The sequence below is a fragment of the Morchella sextelata genome (assembly GCF_020137385.1).
Source record: "Morchella sextelata strain SCLS chromosome Unknown scls_5, whole genome shotgun sequence".
Lineage (NCBI taxonomy): Eukaryota > Fungi > Ascomycota > Pezizomycetes > Pezizales > Morchellaceae > Morchella > Morchella sextelata.
Window position 1 is genome coordinate 202,592 of NW_025408620.1, and position 21,391 is coordinate 223,982.

Consider the following 21,391-nt stretch of genomic DNA (forward strand, 5'->3'; position numbering starts at 1 on the left):
CGGTTGATCTGTTTGCACGGGCAATCTTTTCTCCGGCTCTGAAATTCAGGAAGTCTTCATGGAAATACTCCCCGCTATGGATCCTGGAAATTTTGTGTTGTGCCTTTTCTGTTCTTCTTTCAGATTAACGAGGAGGGCATATCCTTTTGATGTCAATGATGTTTATTGTATCACTATTTTCATAAATTTGCCATTCAGTAATCTTGATTCTACTGTCGATGAAGGAAGACGGCATCGGCAGATGGTATTTCCGGCAGACTAAATGGAGCAGATGTACCAAGATCTGGGACGGGGATTACAGATTTGTGATCAAAGAAAACAGCGGCTACTACCAAATCTACACTATCTTCGGGACTGGTGGGACACGCCATTTAGAGGTAATACTGACTGGGTATATACTATATCTGATACTGTAGAAGAAACTCAGGATAACGCGATGCACTGTGGCGGCATAATCTATCCATCAAAAATTCAAAGTTTAGAAACCTATCAATAGAAACATCTCTCTTAAACAACTCTATCGAGTCGTTTGAACCTTCCAAAGAAGAAAATCGTATCCCGAAGGCTCTACCATTGATTGGATCTTGCCAAATCACCAGCACACACTGGCTCTACGTTTTCTTAGTCATCCAGCTCCGAGTGACTTTTGATGAAAAACGCACCTGGTTACTGCAGATCACTTGAAGCAAATAACCAGGAACACGAATCCTAACAGAGTTTTTGACGATCGAAACGCGTGGGTATCAATTATCCCGCCTATGGCAAGCATGGGTGCACGCTTCTCCGCCCGGGCCCAGCTCTGGCCGAAATCCACAACACTTGCTGCATTTCTTCAGACGTGGCATTTTTCCCAATGAAGCGCCGCGCTCGGCAGTTGCTAAATGACTTATGATGAATGAGAATGCTGTACACTTCATCATTTCCCCCATTTCCCCCTGCTCAGCTTGCTGCCTTGTAAAAGGAAGACAAAAAAGCAATTTCTTTTTTTTTTCCTTTTTCCATCCTTTTTTCCATTGCTAACGTATGTAGATGCAACTACCGCCTTTCCTCAGTACATACATTGCTTCAAGATCCCGGGTACAGGCCAAACATACATATATGTAGTTTAGAACGGCTGTGCGAAGACAGGTGGCGCATAAAAAGCGAGTCCTTCTCATTGGCTTTGTCCATGTATTTGTTACCGCTGCCAGATTGGGCTTGCAACAAGGATACCTTGGCGCCTCCTTTGCACTGAATGCACGATTGGTTTGAACCCGGGATTTTACCTCGATATCATGGACCGGGGCGTTCGGCAGAGTATCAAAAGCTCTCGGGTAGCCAAGCCGTTAAAATGATGCCCATCCTAGTCATATGAATTGAGACCAGCTGAGAATAACTTCTGGTAAGTTGATCTGATAGACACCGCAACACAGGGCTGCCACGCACTAATGGAGATGGGATCTCCTTTTAGTCAAGGGTGGAGATATCAACTGATCAACTGGGGGTGATGGAGAGATCTGAGACCAGGTTTCTCCGTCCCAGTAGCAAACAAGAGTAACAATTATAGTTACCGAAATGTCTCCCGTCAGAATCTGGTCGCACAATTTCCGAGGGTGATAAGTAATCGATATATCCCTTTCGATGTGTGGAGTAAAATCCGAGTATCTTTGAACTACAGACCCCACTATCTCCGTTCGTTTCAAGGGTGTATTGTTACCAGCCCCAATATTTTGAGTACAGATAGAGTTCAAAACGAGGCCTGTGGGATTGAATGGTTCCTTATATCGTAGACGGCATAGTCAAACAATAGTAGAGACCTCGTTTCGAGAAGCCTCCCTAGATACCCGCTATTAGATAAGCTCTGCGCATGTCTGCAAAATGCGGCTGAATTAAGACATACTCCATGAGAGAACCAGGCAAGTAGAGTATTGGCGTTGAGCACGGACAAGAGACAACATCCTTCGACCCCAAGAGAAGATTCAGTCAGATATTTCAAAACAACAGTATGTATCGATCCTACTAAGACTAACATTTGGCATTTAGCCGAGAAAGCTCATGCCCATGAGACATGCATTGCAGTACATACGTCTCTGCCGCAGGCGTTGTGATTAGAAAAGAGGAACCACACGTGCACAAACAACGGCTTGCTCATCAAAAAATGATAGCCTTTTTTTTTCTTCGTCAGCCCTACTCTACGGTGAACAAGCAGCTCTGCCCTGCAATGATACGATTATTTTGGCCTGGTAAATCATTAAAACCATTCAGGTCTAGCAACATTATAAATCCGCGAGGATCTGGACGTTACCGAGATAGTGACCCGAATATTAGAAATACCATATCATGTGCCTCACCCCCGCAGAGAACATTCTGTTCTGATGTGACTACAAAGTTAGTTCCTGCATAGCACTAAGTATGCGTACATACAGGAACTCTAGCTACATACATCTCTACATGTTATAGTTACGTGGAGTGCTTTACCTCAACAGATTAGGTACCGCCCATGCTCAACGAACGAATTATAAGGGAATGATAATATATTTAGGCTACATACATAAAAAGTCAATTCGAGTGCTTGATGATGATCCTCATACATTACAATCAGTTTACAAGGTCAATCAGATAAATCGCTCACAATTCGAGCCCCCGTACAACCAGAGTCCTAATAGGGGAATGTTAACCGGAGGAATGTCTTACATGATCGCCAGATGGTGTGGCATGACGTCCGCGGCCGACGTTACCCGTGTAGAATCTACCTTACAGCATCTCTAGAAGGTTGGTATTGAGGTAGAGTAGATTTTGAGCTTAGACTTTTTTACTCCACCCCGGATCCCAGGGAACGGTGTGCCTAGCTACCTTTGTGTGGAGAAATTACAGCTGTATATTATTGACGGACTGAAGACAGAAAACGGTCAGCTAGCTAGCTAGGTATGTGTGTACTCTACTTGAGTTAGCTTATCAATTAGAAGGATGGGGTACATACTAACTACTGTAGTATATCATGAATATTTCAGGCATGTATTACTCTGAAATAAGACCGTTTTTTCAAATACGCGGACGCTCGGACCTCCTCTTCCCCTTCTTTCGCCCGCTTAGCTAGTATTTTCCTAATCGTATCTAACCCCCACGACAAGACAAGAAAGGAACAGGTCAATCATTCTGAATTCGAAAGCAAAGGAAAGTAATAATTGTTAATCAGGGGGGTCTAGGCGGTTTTCCGAAAAGGCCCGACTACTCCGCACCTAATTACCTGCATTCGCAACAGCTGTCTCACGATCAAAGATAATAATAAAACACCAAATAAACAAATAATCGACACATACAAGGACATATGCTCTAATTTGTTAGCAGCTAGCTAGCAGTACTCGCTGCGCCTCTTCCCGTCCATTCTGCCGAGAGGCTTCGTCACAAATCTGCACACCAGGCCAGGGAGAGAGAGTGATTTACAACTCCTAGTACTACTTACATACGCAGGACATATATTTGTCCGAAACGAGGAGCATGAATTCTCACCAATCGAACAATACCTAACTGTTTAATTGACGATGCGCCTGCGGCATCTGCGATCCAATAAGTGTACCCTGCTGGTATGTAGTCTAAAGTACTTGCAGCCCGGGATGCCTGCCGTGAGTACTAATTGAACCCCATAGAGTGCAGTATACAGCTACATACAGTACGCAAAGAACATACTCCCTTCCATCTGAGTAGGGAAGTGCATCTGCGGGACCATCCTGGATTACCGCATGATCATGATCTACCTACCAAGAAAACCATCCATCTTCGCTCGGGATCTTATCGTCCGGCCCTAGCATACTCTACCTAGTGGTACACCGGTGGCTGAAGTCTTAATCCCAGCGCGTGAAACGGAAACACTCACGTCTACGGACGTATGTCGTAGATTTGGAGACCCAAGTCCTGAGATCTTGTAACTCAAACAAGCCAATTGACCTTTGGCTTGTGCATTGCGAACGTGCGGTACATGTTGAAGGGCCGAACCCCTTCCCGCTTTTCCGGGGGTAGGGGGTATATGCCGGATCGGTTTTCGCCTCGGGGGTCTAACATTGCTATGCTCCTCCTCCACCAACTAACCAGTACCCGTTACACACCTCGACTCGTAGAGTCCGGCCGGTGAGAAAAAGGCTTAATTGGACTAGTGCGTGAAAAGTTACACAACAAATACGCAAAACTCCTACTGGCTACATGATCATTAGACCAATTATACAACGCAAAGAAAAAGGAAAGAAAGAACCTACCTCTGAAATCTCGATCTCAAAAGAAGGTTTTTGACATACACGCGGTGGAAGGGATGTAGGATGAGACATGTAGCCACCGTAGCGTTAGACTCGTTCCCCGTACATCCACACGTTAATGTTATGAGACAGCCAATTTTGCACGCTAGAACCGTTCTTCTCTTCAGCATCGGACAGCCCGCAACTACGTACATGTAGGTACTCACTTGTCAAGATAGGTACCGATAATCATAAAGCAGTTTATGCGCTAACTGCAACTACAGGACAGGGGAGGGGCCTTTCCTCAATACGGTTGAGATGTTTTGAAACCTCCTCCGAGCTAACGGTATGGTATGATATGATGTTGACATATTATTAGCAGCGCCCAGGTAGTACCTATGTAGGTACATCAAATAACTACAATTAGTAGACCAGGTTGCATATTTGCCAATTTCCTTCCATTGGTCGCAGCAGAAGATCTCTTCATCACCGTGATGGATTTGCGGGACTAATCCTGACTAGCTGCCGAATGCCGCCGTGGTTGATGGCATAGCAACAGGGCTTTGAACGGGGAACTTCCCTACAGAAGAACAAGAAGAAATCAGAACCCCCGTCACATCATATCATATCATATCCATCAATCAATCTGCTGTACTCCACAAAAGACGCAATAAATATAATATATCAGGCAACACTTATAGAATTGTTTTCGCAATCTTTATACTATATTAGCTAGCAGCAAACACCCGATGGCCCGTGGTAGGGAGCAATAATAGATCGTTGTTGTTATTAGTCTAACGGCCCCAAGAAGAAATAATGCCCGACATGCGGAAGCTGTGGCTTTATTCCTGCGTGGCGCTTACCGCATTCATCGAAAATAGCCCGGACAGGGCTTCTACTTACCCACAGCTGTACCTGTAACCTAACTCTTTATGTGAGCGTAAATTAAAATCGATATCCACAATCGCAGGAAACAATGCAAGTAACATGTACAAATATTACGGGGAACCTTCCCCCCTAATGTTAATAAGCTCTATGTAAGTAAAAAGAGTGTCTCGGTCAGTAATCCGAATACAATTAACAGACACCGGAGAAAAGGGATATACCTACTAACAGGAAAGCAAAAAGTGCAAAGATGGTTGCCCTATAATTTAATACGAATCCAGAAGATTGCACCGAACGGAGTACCGGTGGTCTGGTCGAGGGTCATGAAGGGTAAGTATTAACCCCATCCTGAAACTCCCGACTAGAAGCTAGGCCAGTAGATCACCCCTCCCCTCCCCTCCAGCCATCAACCCCCGCCTCATCAATCCGGTAATTCTTCGCCTTTTTTGTGAGGTGTGCGCGTTGCTGTGTGCGTGTGGTTCCTCGTTACAACAGAATTAGATACCCGCCCTGCCCTAAGTGGCTTTTTTAACGAGAGTTATTGTCTGAGCTCCCTGTCTCGCGCTGTCAATGTATGTCAAGATTTTAACATGTAGCTAGTGCTGTTTAGTTGACAGCCACTAAGGTCATGTTCAGACAGTCAAAGAGAGAGGTCCTATGTATGTAAGAAATGTAGCCCCCATATAGTGCAAAGAGCTTAGACCTATAGATTTTCCCCTTCCCAGCTTCACATGCCAGTTACTCACCGCAAGTTTGTCACACAAGGAAAGGATCTCAAGTAAGGATTATTGTGGGCTGATACTGCCAGAAACTGACTGCCTTGGCGGAGGGAGTTTTGGTGAGCTAAGCCTTCGATATAGTATACAATCCAGGTCACTGGTACAGTACAGTACATAATGTACTCTAGGTACGGGTCAAGTTGATTACAGAGAACTTGCACATTGTTCGTTCGTTATATAGCAAGGACCCGCATGAAAATTTTTATAATCGCACGCCTGTGATTTGAAGAAAAGTCTAGGCAAGGGTTGGAGTATATTGATAATAGCAACTGGCCCGCCTACCTGCAACAAGAATATATCATCTCTCGATCCTCCTCCCCTCAATCTAAATCTTTTTCAAGATTATTCTATCACGCACACGGCATCACACAACTTGAAAATCCCATCATTATCATCGACATCATCAGCATCACCGTCCCCAACACCACCGCTAAAACAATGTATTCCCCGCCAAACTCGAGCTCGACAAGGCGGAGCATAGCAACAAGACAGAGAGTCTCTCGTGCGTGCGATCGATGCAATCATCTTCGCGTAAAGTGTGATGGTCAGAGGCCCTGCGAGCACTGTCTGGGTGAGTTATTTGTTTCCGCCACCCCTTCATCCTTCAACAATACCAGTAGGTTCGTATACTAACAGCCATGACTGTGGTACCAGTATATGGACTCGAGTGTAAATACGAGCGGAGGCAGAAGAAGCGTGGCAAAGGTTCCTTGAGAATTAACTCCGGTGAAAACTCAAGCACAAACCCAAACGAACCGATGACACCGACCACCAGCGTGAACTCACCATCATCAAGCCCTACCGCCTTCCATCTCTCAATACCTTCAACACATCTCTTCTGCCCTGAAGACAAAGACGGTTACCACAACGAGTTTGTTAGCGTTGCTTCGAGTGAACAATCATCGCAGCACTGCACACCAGAACCCCCGTTCTCATCATTATATAAAGCCGATCCGGAGACTACTGTATATACAAATGGAAGATCCCGTGGCAGTGGAGGTTTACAGCAACAGCATAAACATTGTTTCGAAATCCCAGAACCAATCAGCTATGCCCCTCAGCTATTGAACCGGACACACCCCGGACCCTTCGACCCGGCCAAATGTACGACTCCGACTCCTCCTTCAAACCCAGTGCCTATCACCCCGCCTGAAGGCTACCAGATGCTTCCGTATATGCCTCTTTGTGCCAACTGTCACTGTAATCCCTCGGTACGGCTATATTCTGGGTCAATCTTGTGGCTACCAGTGGCACAGTCACAGCTGGGCGACGGGTCGGAGTACAGCGGATTAACGATGTGTGAGGGTGGCACATACTGCTTCCCTGACCAGCAGAAGGCTATGATACGGGAGTCATGAGGTTGGGTGTTGGGGGGTAGAACCTAGTCAGGGCTTGGGGAAATGCATTATTTCGTTTGTTTTTGGTTATTGGGTGGGAGTTGAAAAAGTGATTTGTCGGGCGGTTGGGGTTGCATCTGTATCTGGTCCGAGTTGGGCGGCTCTCAGGAGAGATTTTTTTTTATCGAATTTCATGTATGTGTGGGGGTTTAATTCTGCTGGACAGGAGCAAGGCTCGTTCAGGAGCTGCATGTAGAAATTTCTGTTTGGCCTACTACTATGCCGTATATACTGGGGATGATTTCTTTCCTTTGGATATTGATAATAGTGGAGTGGAATATATTATATTTACCTATAAAAGATATTCGGCCTCAAGCCCTGTGAGTTTTTGGCTTCACTGTTAACTCGTTCTTCACTCATTGTCACTCGGCACTCCATACTCACTCTCGACCTTACTTCTGACCTGCAACACGACGCCATGTCAGTATCTACTTCTCTTCATTGGGATATCTCTAATCTTTGCGAAGAGTAAAACAAAGAAATTATAAGCCATGGCTAATCTTCATTACCTCAATACGAATGGCTTGATAAAAACCACTGAAACATTTTTGAGACAATGATCTGTATCACGACGGTGGGCAGCGTTGAGCGATGTGGGGGTTGCCGAAAAAAATCACCGCGGACCCGCGCGTCCGGCCCACTTATAATTGAAAGGTCGAACGGAAAATCGTAATGTGAATCACCTGCTTAACCATCGCGAACCGCGTGTTAGTCAAGTGCATGTAGTAGGGAAAACTCTCCGGTATCATAACCATGGGACTCAATTTGTCTCTAACAAGTTGCAGCTGGACATCATTGCCGCGCCAAGAGGCACAACGGAACTTTCCATCAACGGTCCAACATGTCTAATTGTCCTCGGAATGCCTGTCAGACTAGATGAAGATAGATGCCTCTGCATACATACATACCTCGGAGTGAACGCGCGGGGTTTTGTGCCTGCTTCTAAAAATTGAGAAGGGAAGGGCGTTTATTAGCATTATGTCCACTAAAAAAGATCTCAAGAAATTAAGGGTCCAACTAGTAGGTAGTAACGACCTTTTTCACATGTCCAAGTACTTCCTCTCTCCATATGGCCTAGTCATCGGCTTTCCCCGGGGCTATTCTTGAGCAGGTAACGACGCGTGAACGATCTACGTGTACTGTTGCATCAAGCACCGATTTAAAGTTAAGGAAGGCTCCGAACGGTTTGTTGCGCTGAATTCGGCTACTGGGATCGCGTTTTACGTACAGCAATGATACCGAACGTGGCCGAGGTCGTAATTGGCAATTTGCATCCTAATTCTGATGTTTTGACCCCTGATACTTTATCAGAGGCTTGTCTCATGTTCTTTAACGTCCTTGATGCATATGAAGATCATTCAACGAGATTCTCGGCCTCGGCCACGGGATGTGTGTGGCCCCTGTGATGAATGCACGTGCGTTTAAAGCTTCTTTCCTTATTCCTCCATCTTAGCAAGGATACTCTCCATAAGGATAACGGACCAGTGTTGCAATGCTGCCAAGTTGCATCAATCCATCGTCACATACCAATCAGGCTTGATCAAATCGATAATTGTGGAGACCAACAATATTAAGGCCGAGGCAGAAAAAGAAAGGATGCATCATGGGACAGCTTGGAAGATCGAGGATCCTAGCCCTGGTTAGTAGTCCTCACGTTGAAGTAGCATATGGCTTGGAGCTTAGCCTTATCAAATTACATAACCTTATTACCCCCACAACATATTCTCCAGGATGACCCCTCAAGGGAACAATAGTAGAAGGCTCTTATTCGGGCCCGATCAATGCATGGTGACGGTGGCGGTGCACATCTCTCTCAAAAAGGTTGACCGTTCCTTGAGACCGTTTTATTTACACTAGTTATTTCGGGTCTTGATGTATCAAGTGACTATGTGATCGTGCTTTTTAGTTATATCTATAGAGACTTGACATCTACCGAAGGGTGGTTCGATGTACAATACCTATGATGATAATGCGTTGGAACGGGCAGAGCACCGATTTCAGATGTGAACCCTTACAGTTGTGCATTGAGAACGTTACCAACGGCTCTGCACAACTATCTGAAGTCACATATACATTTTGATGTAGATGTACGTTTCATCACATGATACATACTGTGCCGGCCAAAAAGTGAATTTGACGAGTTCCTCAACCCTAGGATAACGCTTGAAAACAGGGGTACGCAGCTAAGCTTTCTTACGACATGATAACCGACCTCGTTATCAGTTGAAATAAGCGTGAAACCGCACGAGAACACATACGCATTGTCTTGAAAGTCAAGCCACGAAGCTTGGCTTAAAACTGTGTTTCACTGAATGATACTCATGGGAGCATGCATATATCATTTCCGGCGGAGCAGAAAAATGAATGCGCAACTTTCGAAAAGGAACCACTATCCCGATGTCTCATGTGCCATCTAGTCCCCACAGTTCTAAAATTTTAATACCTAGTTAAATCAGCAATAGTTATAATAGCTCCTTAGAATCATTCACTTGCTCCGCGGAGCCAAACAGAAAGAGAAGGCTAGAACTATACAATGTTCAGCTAGTATGTTCCCCTTTCATCCAACAATCGCTCCAGCAGTCACCAACAAAGCCTAATAACTATTGAAATATTGTTATTCCCTGGGGAAGACGTTTGGCTGGGAACCTTCCGGCAGCTACAACTGCAGATATGGTACTCAACATTCTTTTTTTAGACTTTGTACTATCAACGCGTGTAAGCTATTTCTTTCAGTCTGTGATATCATAAAGCATCACTCGGTCTTGGCAATATCAACAAACCAATCTTTATCATTCGTAACTTACCATCATAGAGCTTGTTCTTTCAGTAGGCGCGGCTATCATCATTATAGACACGTTCGTTTAGGTGCCATCCACTCCATATTATGGAATCCCCGTCCGATCCCTCTGCCGCGTGGGAGTGTTGAAACCCTCCTAGCTTGGCTTGGCTGAGCGCCCTCAAGGTAAACAAAACTACATGTAGCTTATTGTCTGCAGTAGGTTGGTTTGAGTGGTTTAAGCCTGAAAGGAGATGGTTGTTTAGAAATGGAGCGAAGAAGACCTGAAAGCACGGGGGGGTTGAGGAGTTCGTGTTTTACTCAGCCAGATGGTTTCAAAGTCTAGTCTTACTAACATCTAGGATCGAAATATTAGTTCTAGTTGAATAGGCGATGAAACATTTCTTGTTGCAGAAGAGTTGAATTTTTAGCACTATTTATAGCCCACGTTTCACAGTTTGGTCCTGGCCAAAGTAATCAATCAATCAAAGTTTGGTCCTGGCCTCAAAGGTCACTAGGGTTAGGGTTGATAATGATCTAGTGTCCTCCATTATTGATTGGTTATCTCGATAGACAAATAACAGCCCGAGATTAGACATCTTCCCTCTCGGTGGCGACCTCGAAGTGGTGGATATTGGTATATGCGAGCGGCATCGAAATCACCAGTAATAATATTGCTCGCAGAATGTCCAGGATGTCAGTGGTAGACTGTATGATCAACTAATCATGTTCTATACACTTCAAAATAAGTGTATATCATTCTCAGCCAGCCAACAATGGAGCGTCAAATCCAAGAACGTCTTTTTGGAAGTTTTTTCAGGAGTTGACTCACAAACACTCACTCGATTAATGTTACCGAGCAAGACGACAAACTGGAACTCACCAACCCCTCCCCCTCTCCGGGTGGGACGAGGCGATACCAGGCCCTGGTCTTTTGGAAAGCTATATCGCTGGAAAAACCAGCTAATAAAACATTACGAAGACGTATGTGGACCTAAGACTGTCGGTCATGCAAAAAGGAGTGCTGTCGTCATGCAAAAAAGAGTGTCTGAGTGATCAAACTGAATAGAAGCTTTGGATGGTCAATTCTAGTTCAATATACAATCGTTTAAGAGGAATGGCAAAACCCATCGGACGATGATCGAACAAGAAGGCCTTTGTTTGTCAACACAACGGCGCTTAGGTTGAAGCGCAATCAGTTGGTTGCCTGAAAATATATGCGTTTTCGTCGCTTCCCCAGGTTTATCGTCCCCCACAGGTTAACTGTAGATATAGCTGGAGGACAGGGCAATATAAATCGTGCCATAATGCAATCTTCTGGGAGATAATTCGGCAACCTTGGAGGTATTGGCCAGTGTGCTACCGGTGTAGTCTTGTGCCCATCATCAAGGGAAGAGACCTACTACCGATGGTACTGACCGGACAGTGAAGCCTCTTCAACACGCGCTAAAGGGACACACTCGTTGATGAAGGCGCCGCTATAGAGACTCGAGTCCTGTTAGAAGCAGTAATTGCAGGACTACACTCGGGATATTCACACTTTATGGACTTACAGGGAAGTAATTATAGGCTTAATTTCGTCTCCTTTTACATACGGACACCGACGATATAGATACCGAAAACCTATTCTCGGGAAACAGCGATCTCAAGCCATCGGTATCGTGCACTGAGGTCCATGACAGAATACTGCCCTTCGATAATCTGGTCAAGCTGCAGATGCATGTATGAAGGAAAATCAGTCGAAGGGGAGATGGGCTAGGTCCCATGCCCTGCTGGTCGGTGAGCACCAACTTGTATTAGAGGTTGGGCACGAGACTAGGAGATGAGCAGGTCTGGAATCAAGTCTGGAGATGACGTAGGGCACACACTTACCCGATGTTTGCTTGTCCTTTTTGCAAACTGGTCTAGGCCAAGACATTCCAGCACCTTCCCTTTTCACTCTCTGGGCCGGATTAATTCACAAGATGACGGCTTGTATCGATTACTATTCTAAATACCCACTGCAGCGCTATAACTGTGAATAATAAGGTTATATGTAAGTGCGACAGGCTTGTCATACTTTATCTTGCTGGCTGTACATGTTAGTAGCATCTCTTTGTTGGTATGAACCCTCTTTGTTTTACTTGAAATTTGTACTAACAGTCATTTTTCTACAACCTAGAATTTGAATATATCGATAGCCATTTTGCTGTGTTTGAAGAATCTAAGGTCTGGAGGAAGAGGTTCTCCGGTCATATCGGGGGTAGTGTGGTACTCGAGTAGGCTCAAGTCGAGTCTTGGACATGGCTCGAGCCGGCTTGGGGTTGAAATGGTAGAAGCTTGTCCGGCCTGTGAAAAACCTAAGTCCTCGAGCTTGTCTCAAGCTGAAAGAGTATTCACTGCAACTTTTTTTTACGACGTAGACAACTATTCTCAGTTCCTCACTAAAGAACTGAAACCTAACTCTTCGATCCCCTACTCTAGCTCTACCGTTTCCCCCTCCATCAACTCTGACTTTTCATATTAGGACAGGTAAGGATGGGCAAGTTCCTGCAGAATTTTAGCATAGAGATATAAAACAATGATATACATGTCTCAAGCCAACTCAAGTCGCATTTCAAACGGGCTTGAGGCCTTCACGACTTGTGAAGGATTGAGCCAATAGCTCAAGCCGAGTTCTCAAGCCCGCTTGTCTCGTAGACCACAGTAATCCGGGGCGCCCCATCTACAGAATTTAGAGTTCTGAGATTTTCAGTATGTCTTTTTGTATGAAGAAATCGCATATACTATCCAATCTCGAAAGTTTTATATCACTATATATATGTAATACATTTATGTTTGAAGAGTGTGACTTTCAGGATCATAGCAAAGAAGATTTTTTGATTCTTGCACGATGTAGTGAAAGGTTAGCAAATCTCTGCGCTATTCTATCGTTTTTTACGTCTAATCGTGAACTCATCCAAAATGAAAAACAGCCACCACACAAATGGAAAACCCACACCTAACAAATAAAAGCGACGAATCAAGTTTAACACCATTCAGTTTTCTATACCTTGTAACCATAGCTCCCTCCTTAGTACCCGCCAAGAACCCAAGCAACTACTATACCTCTCAGCACTAGCCAAATCCGCCAAAATCCAATTATCACCGCCCATCACTCGGCCTTGGCAACACTTCCCTCGTGATACACTTCCTTCGCCCCCTTCATTTACTTCGTACACTCGCTGTTTCCCTTCTCCATGTCTCAACTTCTCCTGATCTCGCATTTTTCAAGACCCAATCTTTGAGGCACCTCTCACCGTGCGGCCAAGGTATCTTCCCGCCATCAACCAGACATATCTTTCCGCGCCGCGTCCGAATCACGCCGAGCTTGAATGCGGCGGTGAGATCTGTGCATGTTGCTTTGCGATGGCCAGGTAGGCCACACCAGGTACAGTAACGCCGCTTTTTTGGCGGCGTGGTGGGAGAAGATGTAGGGGAGGGCACGGAAGAGGGCGTGGAAGAGGGCGCGGAAGAGATATTAGGCGAGGGGATGGTGGTGAGGATACTAAGGATTTCGGGGAGAGTGTATATTCGTGTGGGTAGGTGTGCCATTTGAGATTGGTATGTGTACTTTAGGTTGTTGACAATGTTGATGGTATGTATACCGATCTCTAAGCATATAACTTTAATGGAATTAGAAAGTAACCAACAAAGCACGTCATTTATACCGGTGCTCAGCACTTACCTCTAAAACGCGGCTAGTCCAGAAGTTCCAGCTGATGTTGAAATAAGGATCAATGTGGGGTTCAAGGCGACTTATCTAGCATCCCCAGTGCCCTCACAATGTTAGCGAAGATCAACACCTAAAGTGCCAAGACCTTAGGTTTTAAGTAAACACAAAGTAACTTTAAAGGAGCACCGGGATGCTAGTGAATTGTTTTAATTTCAAAACTAGGACGATCGTATTACTCCATTCAGCGCGCCAAGTATCGATCCCTATGATATTCAACAAAGATAAATTGTAGTAAGATCGATCATTTCCCTTTCGTGGCCTGACATGCCAATTTTAAGTTTTCCCCGGACCGAGGGGCCGGAAGATCTAAGATACAACTCTTTGGCAAACGAGGATAAGGTTGATCGGCATCCATGTCGGTGTTGGGTGGCAGACCTGGGCCCCCGGATAATAGGGGAATTTAGCTGCGTCAGATAGAGTAAACTGCAGATCTATGGAGGAGGCCGAGGGTTAAGAGGCTTAATAGTAGAAGTTGATAATATAATCCTTGTAGAGAAACGTCACGATTCCTGGTTGACGTTTCAGGTTGTCGGGAGGATGTACCGAACCATGGCTTGCAGCAGGCGGGTCTGTGTGACGTACATTGACTGACGACAGCGTGTCAGATGTATGCGATGTGGTCATTGTGTCCAGTTTTCAGCAGTAGGCCCTTTGCTCAGACAGAACTGGCTCCAAATTCTACTTGTACGATTGGTTGATGGGAGGGTCGGCGCCAATCAGGTTACCGGAATTTGGAGCTGGAAGGGCCTATCGTCGTGATTTTCTAGTCATCTGCTTTTAACTCGATCTTTTGTCATGAATCAAACTCCAGGATTTCTTCCAACCCGACGAAAAAAATGCGGATTCCAGGTTACGAATTCATCATACTTTCTTATGGTTACATACAATTAATGAAGTAATCAATCAATCACACTTTTTCATTAATTCATCTAATCTATAATCATCACCTCATGGTCCGCCCTTAATATAGATATAGTTACTACACTACTATGTTCGATCTTTGTATCTAGTGTATCTCGGTTTTTGGTCAGATATGATCCGCTGATATTTATGTACACGTACTGAAGCGACTACTCGAGATAGATAGGACGCCAGCTCTAAGCGCCAATTTTCCGTTGCAGAAAAACAACAATCATACGAAATCCTCGAGCGTTAGTAACTTGAATGGCGATGCTAATTTTACTGCTGATTATTCTTTCCCTGACCGAGAACAAAAGAATTACACGAAAACTCTAGAAATCAATATATCACTAGTGTGTGTACGAGCCATGGATTTTGTCAAGCAAGGCTGTCCAACTGATTTGGATCTGACAGATCACGTGCCTATCTAGACTTAGGTAGTCGCTACCGACAAATACCTGGACGCACTTCGGGATAGTCTACATGTACTAGATACCCCTTCGGGACTTTACATGACACTAACTACATGTATCTTAACGACGCATCAGTAAGGCATCCAACTATTAAGGCCCACCCCTTGCTTAGGTTTAGTCCACTACATACATGTAGGGCCAAACATTCTATTGGGTAGGATTTGCTTATGTTAGACCGCAAATACTGCATCTTCGGGAACTTGTTTCCTGTGTACTTAGTTCTTCGCCTTTTGAATATGCGCACACGCACAATTGGATGCAAACACACACAGGGCTATTACTTATTGGGTCGATTACGTCTCTTATTCAGGCATCCATTTAACGAAAGAAAGCTTGTTTAAGAGCAGTTTGCTTCCCTCTATCTTTACCCTCTTGCTCGAACTCTTACTCCAGTTCTCAAACACAGACGCCCCGATAGAAATTTTTATATACCAATTCTCTTCGATATATAACCCACACGTCTCATTGCTCCCATCATCGATCAAATCTCGTTTAAAACAAAATTTGTTAATCCTGTTCATTCCATAGATCTTTGATATCATGTCTTTCACCTCCTTTGGTACGCCTAACTGGAGGAAGAACACTGGTGTTTGCAAATTCTTCGGGAACGGTGGCTGCATGAAAGGCGAAAGATGTGAATTTAAACACGAAGGAGGAGGTACACCGGCCAGCTCCTCTAACTCGTGGCGTTCCGGGGAGACCCGTGGAAACCAGGATACGGGTTGGGGCCTGGGAAGAGGAAGAGGAAGAACGGGGAGCTTTCAATCGGATCGTGGGGACTGGGATCGTGGGAACCAGGATACGGGCTGGGGCCCGGGAAGAGGAAGAGGAAGAACGGGGAGCTTTCAATCGGATCGTGGGGACTGGGATCGTGGGAACCAGGATACGGGTTGGGGCCTGGGAAGAGGAGGAGGTACACCGGCCAGCTCCTCTAACTCGTGGCGTTCCGGGGAGACCCGTGGAAACCAGGATACGGGTTGGGGCCTGGGAAGAGGAAGAGGAAGAACGGGGAGCTTTCAATCGGATCGTGGGGACTGGGATCGTGGAAACCAGGATACGGGCTGGGGCCCGGGAAGAGGAAGAGGAAGAGCGGGGAGCTTTCAATCGGATCGTGGAGGGGACTGGGATCGTGGAAGGGAATTAGATCATGGAGGGGTTTCTCTTGCATCCGAACCAACTTCATCTGGGAGAAAGGTATCCGAGTTAGGCATCTGGCCTTCTCGACCGACTCAGAAGGGAGAGGGCTGGGTAAGATATGGAGATTGGGAAGACAGATTCGGGGCACATACGAAGCAAAGAGCCTCAACGATGAGATACTTTTGGGAAGAGGCGTTAGATATTGTGGAAGGATCGGATCCCAATCTTATCCAAAAGGTTGTAGGGCGGTTGGTTGCAAAGGATAACATCGGTCGACAATTGATAGAGCAGGTGGTGAAGAACGATTATTCGAGCCCTCGGCCTGTCCTTGATTATCTATTAATCTCAGTTCCTTTCCTTCTCGTACTCACCCACCCGGATCTCATAAATTCCCTTGCAATAGATCGCCAGGTCGGAACAATCTACAATTATCTATATGGAACTGATGGAAGCATCTGCCTCACCTTTTTTAGGAACCTTGCTATACAGCTCGAAAGCGAGGCGGCGATCGATGCTCGCAAAAGCGGCATATGGAAACCTGCTGATGTCGGGAAACCAATGAGCTTCTCAAAGGCACTCGCTTGCATTGTAGAGGGGCTTCGACACACTCTGAAGCGTAACATCCAAGCCGGGTTTAATGAGGACTATAAAACCGTCGCTGAGTCTTACTGTGCCCTGGCACGTCTCATCACTCAAAACGACGAGTTTTATACATCTATCAATAGCTCCTTGACAGAAATCATCGGAATCCATCGAAGAGCCAATTTTATCATCGTACTTCCTACAGCAACACCTACGCAAGGTCAAGGGGGGAGAGTTGAATCCTCGTATCCAGTGGAGGTCGATTATCCGGGATATCTATCGACGCAGGGTCCCAGACATGACAACGATTTTGTCTCCATTCGTCAAATCCAGATTCTACCCACCTTCGAAGAGATACTTAGCCCGAGAAAGGAGTATCTTCCCTACAAAAAAACCACTTGCCCACACTTCCTGGATGGTGTTGACCGACTTTTTGATACTCATTTTCGCCTCCTCCGCCATGATAGTGTTGAAGGCCTGAGAGACGCTGTTAGTAGGGTTTTAAACATACTTCAACTCCCACTTCAAGAAAGGGCCACTGCGATGAGGAAAGCTAGCCTTGGGAATATTCATGGGCATCTATATACCGATGTGTCTGCCGCTTTTGCAAAATTTGACCAGCGTCAAGGTCTCGAGCTAGTATTGAAGTTTCAGCAACCGCCAGCCGTAATCAACAAAACACCTCAGGGGCAAATGGAGTGGTGGAATAACCAGAAATCACGGTTTGACCGAGGGACACTGGCATGTCTTGTAACAAAGGGGCCTGAGGACTTTCTACGCGTTACATTCTTCACCATCTCTAAGAAGGAAACTAACCCATCAATGGATGATGGACTCGCGACCGGGAGGCATGGCCATATATCCGTCCAGCTAATCCACTCAAAGAAGGAAGAGGACAGTGATCTCGAGGATACGGGGGATACCGATATCGATTTTATTCTCGGACGATTATCAAGATACGCAACACCTATGACCAGCGTCCTGGTTAACTTCCCAGGAATTATTCCAGCTACGTTTCTTCCAGTTCTGGAAAATCTTCAGCAGCTCAGCGCACAGGGAAATCTTCCATTATCTCAATGGATCGCCCCTAGTTCTGAAACAATGCTGCTAGACTCTGGTTTCTCCCCGGACAACCTGCCTCCAGCATATTCGCGAGACCCGACCTTTCGTTGGGATCTCAAACCTATCTTGAAAAACAAGTTAGATGATTTTTCCTTACCTTCGACCGCCCAACCTGACGATCAAACGGTTTTGAAAACTCTGGAGGAAATGACGACGTTAGATAGTGGGCAATGCAAGGCTCTTATTACGGGATTGACGAAAGAAATGTCTCTCATCCAAGGCCCTCCAGGAACTGGTAAAAGTTATGTCGGAGTTCAGATTGTCATGGTTCTGCTTCACAATAAAAGATGGTCAAAGATTGGACCGATCGTATGCGTGTATGTATCTTCCATGATCACCCATCACGCATGTTTCGAAAGACGTATTCTAATCTTAAACGACGATCTTCTAGTTGCTACACAAACCATGCCTTGGATCAATTCCTCGAAGAATTACATGAGAAGGGCATCGAAAGGATAATCAGGGTGGGCGGTCAATCAAAAATGGATGAGCCCGTAGGGTACAATCTGAAAGACGTTTCTAAGGCTGCAGAAAAAACTCGGGAAGAGAGGGATAGTATATGGGAGTACCATAAAAGCCTGGAGGCTATATCTAATCAAGCCCAAGGGCTTTGCAAAGAAATTCGCAAGAGTCCTGATTCATGGGCTGCCATATCTCCGATCCTAAAGAAAGAATTCACCCATCTTCACCGTCAACTTTTATATAATGAGGACCCCTACATTCAAGCTCAGAGGCAGGCATGGGCTGACAAAGCTGATGAAGAACGGGAGGAGATTGATATCAAAGGCGGAAATAAGGGGGCGAGTCTCAAATCTGAGAATCCATGGCAAGAAGTCAGTGAGCCCGCCCACATTTGGGATGCATGGCGAGGCGTCCGGAGAGGTCCAGTCTGGCAATATCGAAACAGAAACATTACTAATACTACTCATCCTCCACGCACACTCGAATCAATTGTCAGTTGTACAGATATGTGGTCTCTACCTTGGGAAGAGAGACAAATATTGGTGGAGTATCTTTCCAAAAGGGCAGAAGAATCTCCAATACGCCGTCTTTCCACCCAAGCTCAAGGATTTAAGATCGAAGCGGACGGGTTGCATGCACAATACAACGAAGTGGACCGCCGTTGCCTCGATCAAGCAGATATAATTGGTATCACGACTACTGGTCTAGCAAAACAGGGTGCGCTTCTGAGAAAATTGCAATCGAAAGTTGTTATTTGTGAGGAGGCCGGTGAAGTCTTGGAGGGACATCTCATCAACGCTATTCTCCCCACATGCCAACATCTTATTCAAATTGGAGATCATCAGCAGCTACGACCCCAAATCAATTGTTTTCAAGACCTTTCGTTAGAAAGTAGAGATGGTACACCCTACAGCCTTGACGAAAGCATGTTTGAAAGATTGGTGAGAGAAAGGCCTGATCTGGCACCCGCGCAGCTCAACATCCAGCGACGCATGCGTCCCGAGATATCGAGCCTGATTAGAGATACCTTGTATCCAGATCTTTGTGATTTCAAGAATGTCAGCGAATATCCTGACGTCGTTGGTATGAAGAAAAACGTTTTCTGGCTGGATCATACTCACCCAGAAGCAGAGAGCGATGATTTTGGCGTTAAACTAGGATCACACAGCAATGATTGGGAGGTTGAAATGACCCATGGGCTTGTGCGGCATCTTGTTCGGCAATCCCACTACTCCACCAAGGATATCGCAGTCTTGACGCCATACACGGGACAGCTCCAAAAGCTTCGCCGGGCACTTGGGGCGAGTTTTGAGGTTGTCCTGAGTGAAAAAGACAAGGATGCTTTGGTTCGAGATGGCCTGGACGAAAGCGATAAGCCAAAAAAGGATTCGAACGGTATATCTGTTAAGAAGTCTACTCTTCTGGAGGCGATCCGCGTTGCTACGGTGTAAGCTATGTCTGACCCATCATGAAATTAATCTTACTGATGTGCCGATGTGGAAACCTGTAGTGACAACTTCCAAGGTGAAGAAGCCAAGATCGTCATTATATCTTTGGTTCGAAGTAACGAGGGACGAAGGGTCGGTTTCCTTCGAACTACAAACCGTATCAACGTTCTTCTAAGGTATATCTATCTATATATACTAGCATGTTTTGGTTTCTGATACTTTTGATATCTATAGTCGAGCAAAGCATGGAATGTACCTTATCGGAAACGCAGAAAGTGCGGGATCAATAATCATGTGGCGGGACGTTTGTCAAATGCTCCGCGATACTGGCGCCATTGGGAAAAAAATTCCTCTTCTTTGTCCCCGTCATCAAGAGACACCGATAGAGGTTGAGGAACCCCAAGACTTTTTACGGTTATCTCCTGAGGGCGGTTGTGATATGACTTGCGACAAACGTCTCGACAGCTGTGGTCACCGTTGCTACAGCAAATGTCACTCGGATGGAATGCATAAGGCTGTTTCTTGCGCACAGCCATGCAATAAGCTCCATGAGGCCTGCCAACACCCGTGTCAACGGCTTTGTAGTGAGGATTGTGGACGATGCGAGACACCAGTCTACAATTTCGAGATCCCCTGTGGTCATGTCGAAAAGAAAATTGACTGCTGGAGGACGCTAACTCCAGAGAATATCACTTGCATGAAACTCGTGGAAAAGATTGTTCCACAATGCGGTCATTCAGTCGAAGTGCGATGTTTTATTGATGTCAGCTCGGATACTTATAAGTGCCCAATAGACTGTACCCATATTCTTCCATGTGGCCACAAATGCGCAGGAACATGTGGGTTGTGTAATATAGTTATTGAAGAGAGAAAGGTTACCGAGCACGTCAGCTGTAGGAAAATTTGCAGTAGAGGATTCACATCATGCAACCATAGGTGCCGGAAGAGGTGCCACGATGGATCAGCTTGTGGTCTTTGCAACGCGCAGTGTGATGTATACTCCCCCCCTCTTAGCATCTCCTACATCATTACAGTGCTAATTGCAAAAATAAAATAAAAAATAGGTCAAATGCGGCCATTCTAGATGTACAATGAAATGTCAAGATACGTGCGCTCCTTGCGCAGAACCCTGTATGTATCCTGCGGTTTAGCAATGTGAAAATCCGCGAGCTAACTTTCTTAGGCACCTGGAAGTGTAAACACCAAGGAGAATGCGAAATGCCTTGCGCGGCTCCTTGTGAATTATTGCCTTGTGACGAAAGATGCGACGAAATACTCAAATGCGGCCATAGATGCCCATCACTATGCGGCGAAATCTGTCCTGCGGCTGATTTCTGCCAACTCTGCTGCTCAACAGAGCGGAAAGAAGATGCTGGGGTTGACATGATTGAATTTGCTCCCTACAGTTCAATCGACCTCGACGAAAACCCCATACTCGTGCTGTCCTGTGGCCACTTCTTTACTCGAGAAA

At 45.6% G+C, this 21,391-nt stretch overlaps 2 protein-coding genes across 2 annotated transcripts; both read left to right on the plus strand.

Annotated features, from left to right (window-relative positions):
• Positions 1-6,507: 6,507 nt before the first annotated feature.
• Positions 6,508-7,227, plus strand: H6S33_010575 (uncharacterized protein; the record flags this gene model as incomplete). The annotated part of the gene is made up of 1 exon (XM_044842378.1): positions 6,508-7,227. One exon carries the CDS (start codon positions 6,508-6,510, stop codon positions 7,225-7,227), a length of 720 nt encoding a protein of 239 aa, XP_044696505.1.
• Positions 7,228-15,709: 8,482 nt separating this feature from the next.
• On the plus strand, positions 15,710-21,307 carry H6S33_010576 (uncharacterized protein; the record flags this gene model as incomplete). Its single annotated transcript, XM_044842389.1, has 6 exons — positions 15,710-15,827; positions 16,083-18,327; positions 18,402-19,919; positions 19,983-20,096; positions 20,155-20,224; positions 21,104-21,307. The coding sequence occupies 6 exons, from the start codon at positions 15,710-15,712 to the stop codon at positions 21,305-21,307; spliced, it is 4,269 nt and encodes a 1,422-aa protein (XP_044696506.1).
• Positions 21,308-21,391: the final 84 nt, after the last annotated feature.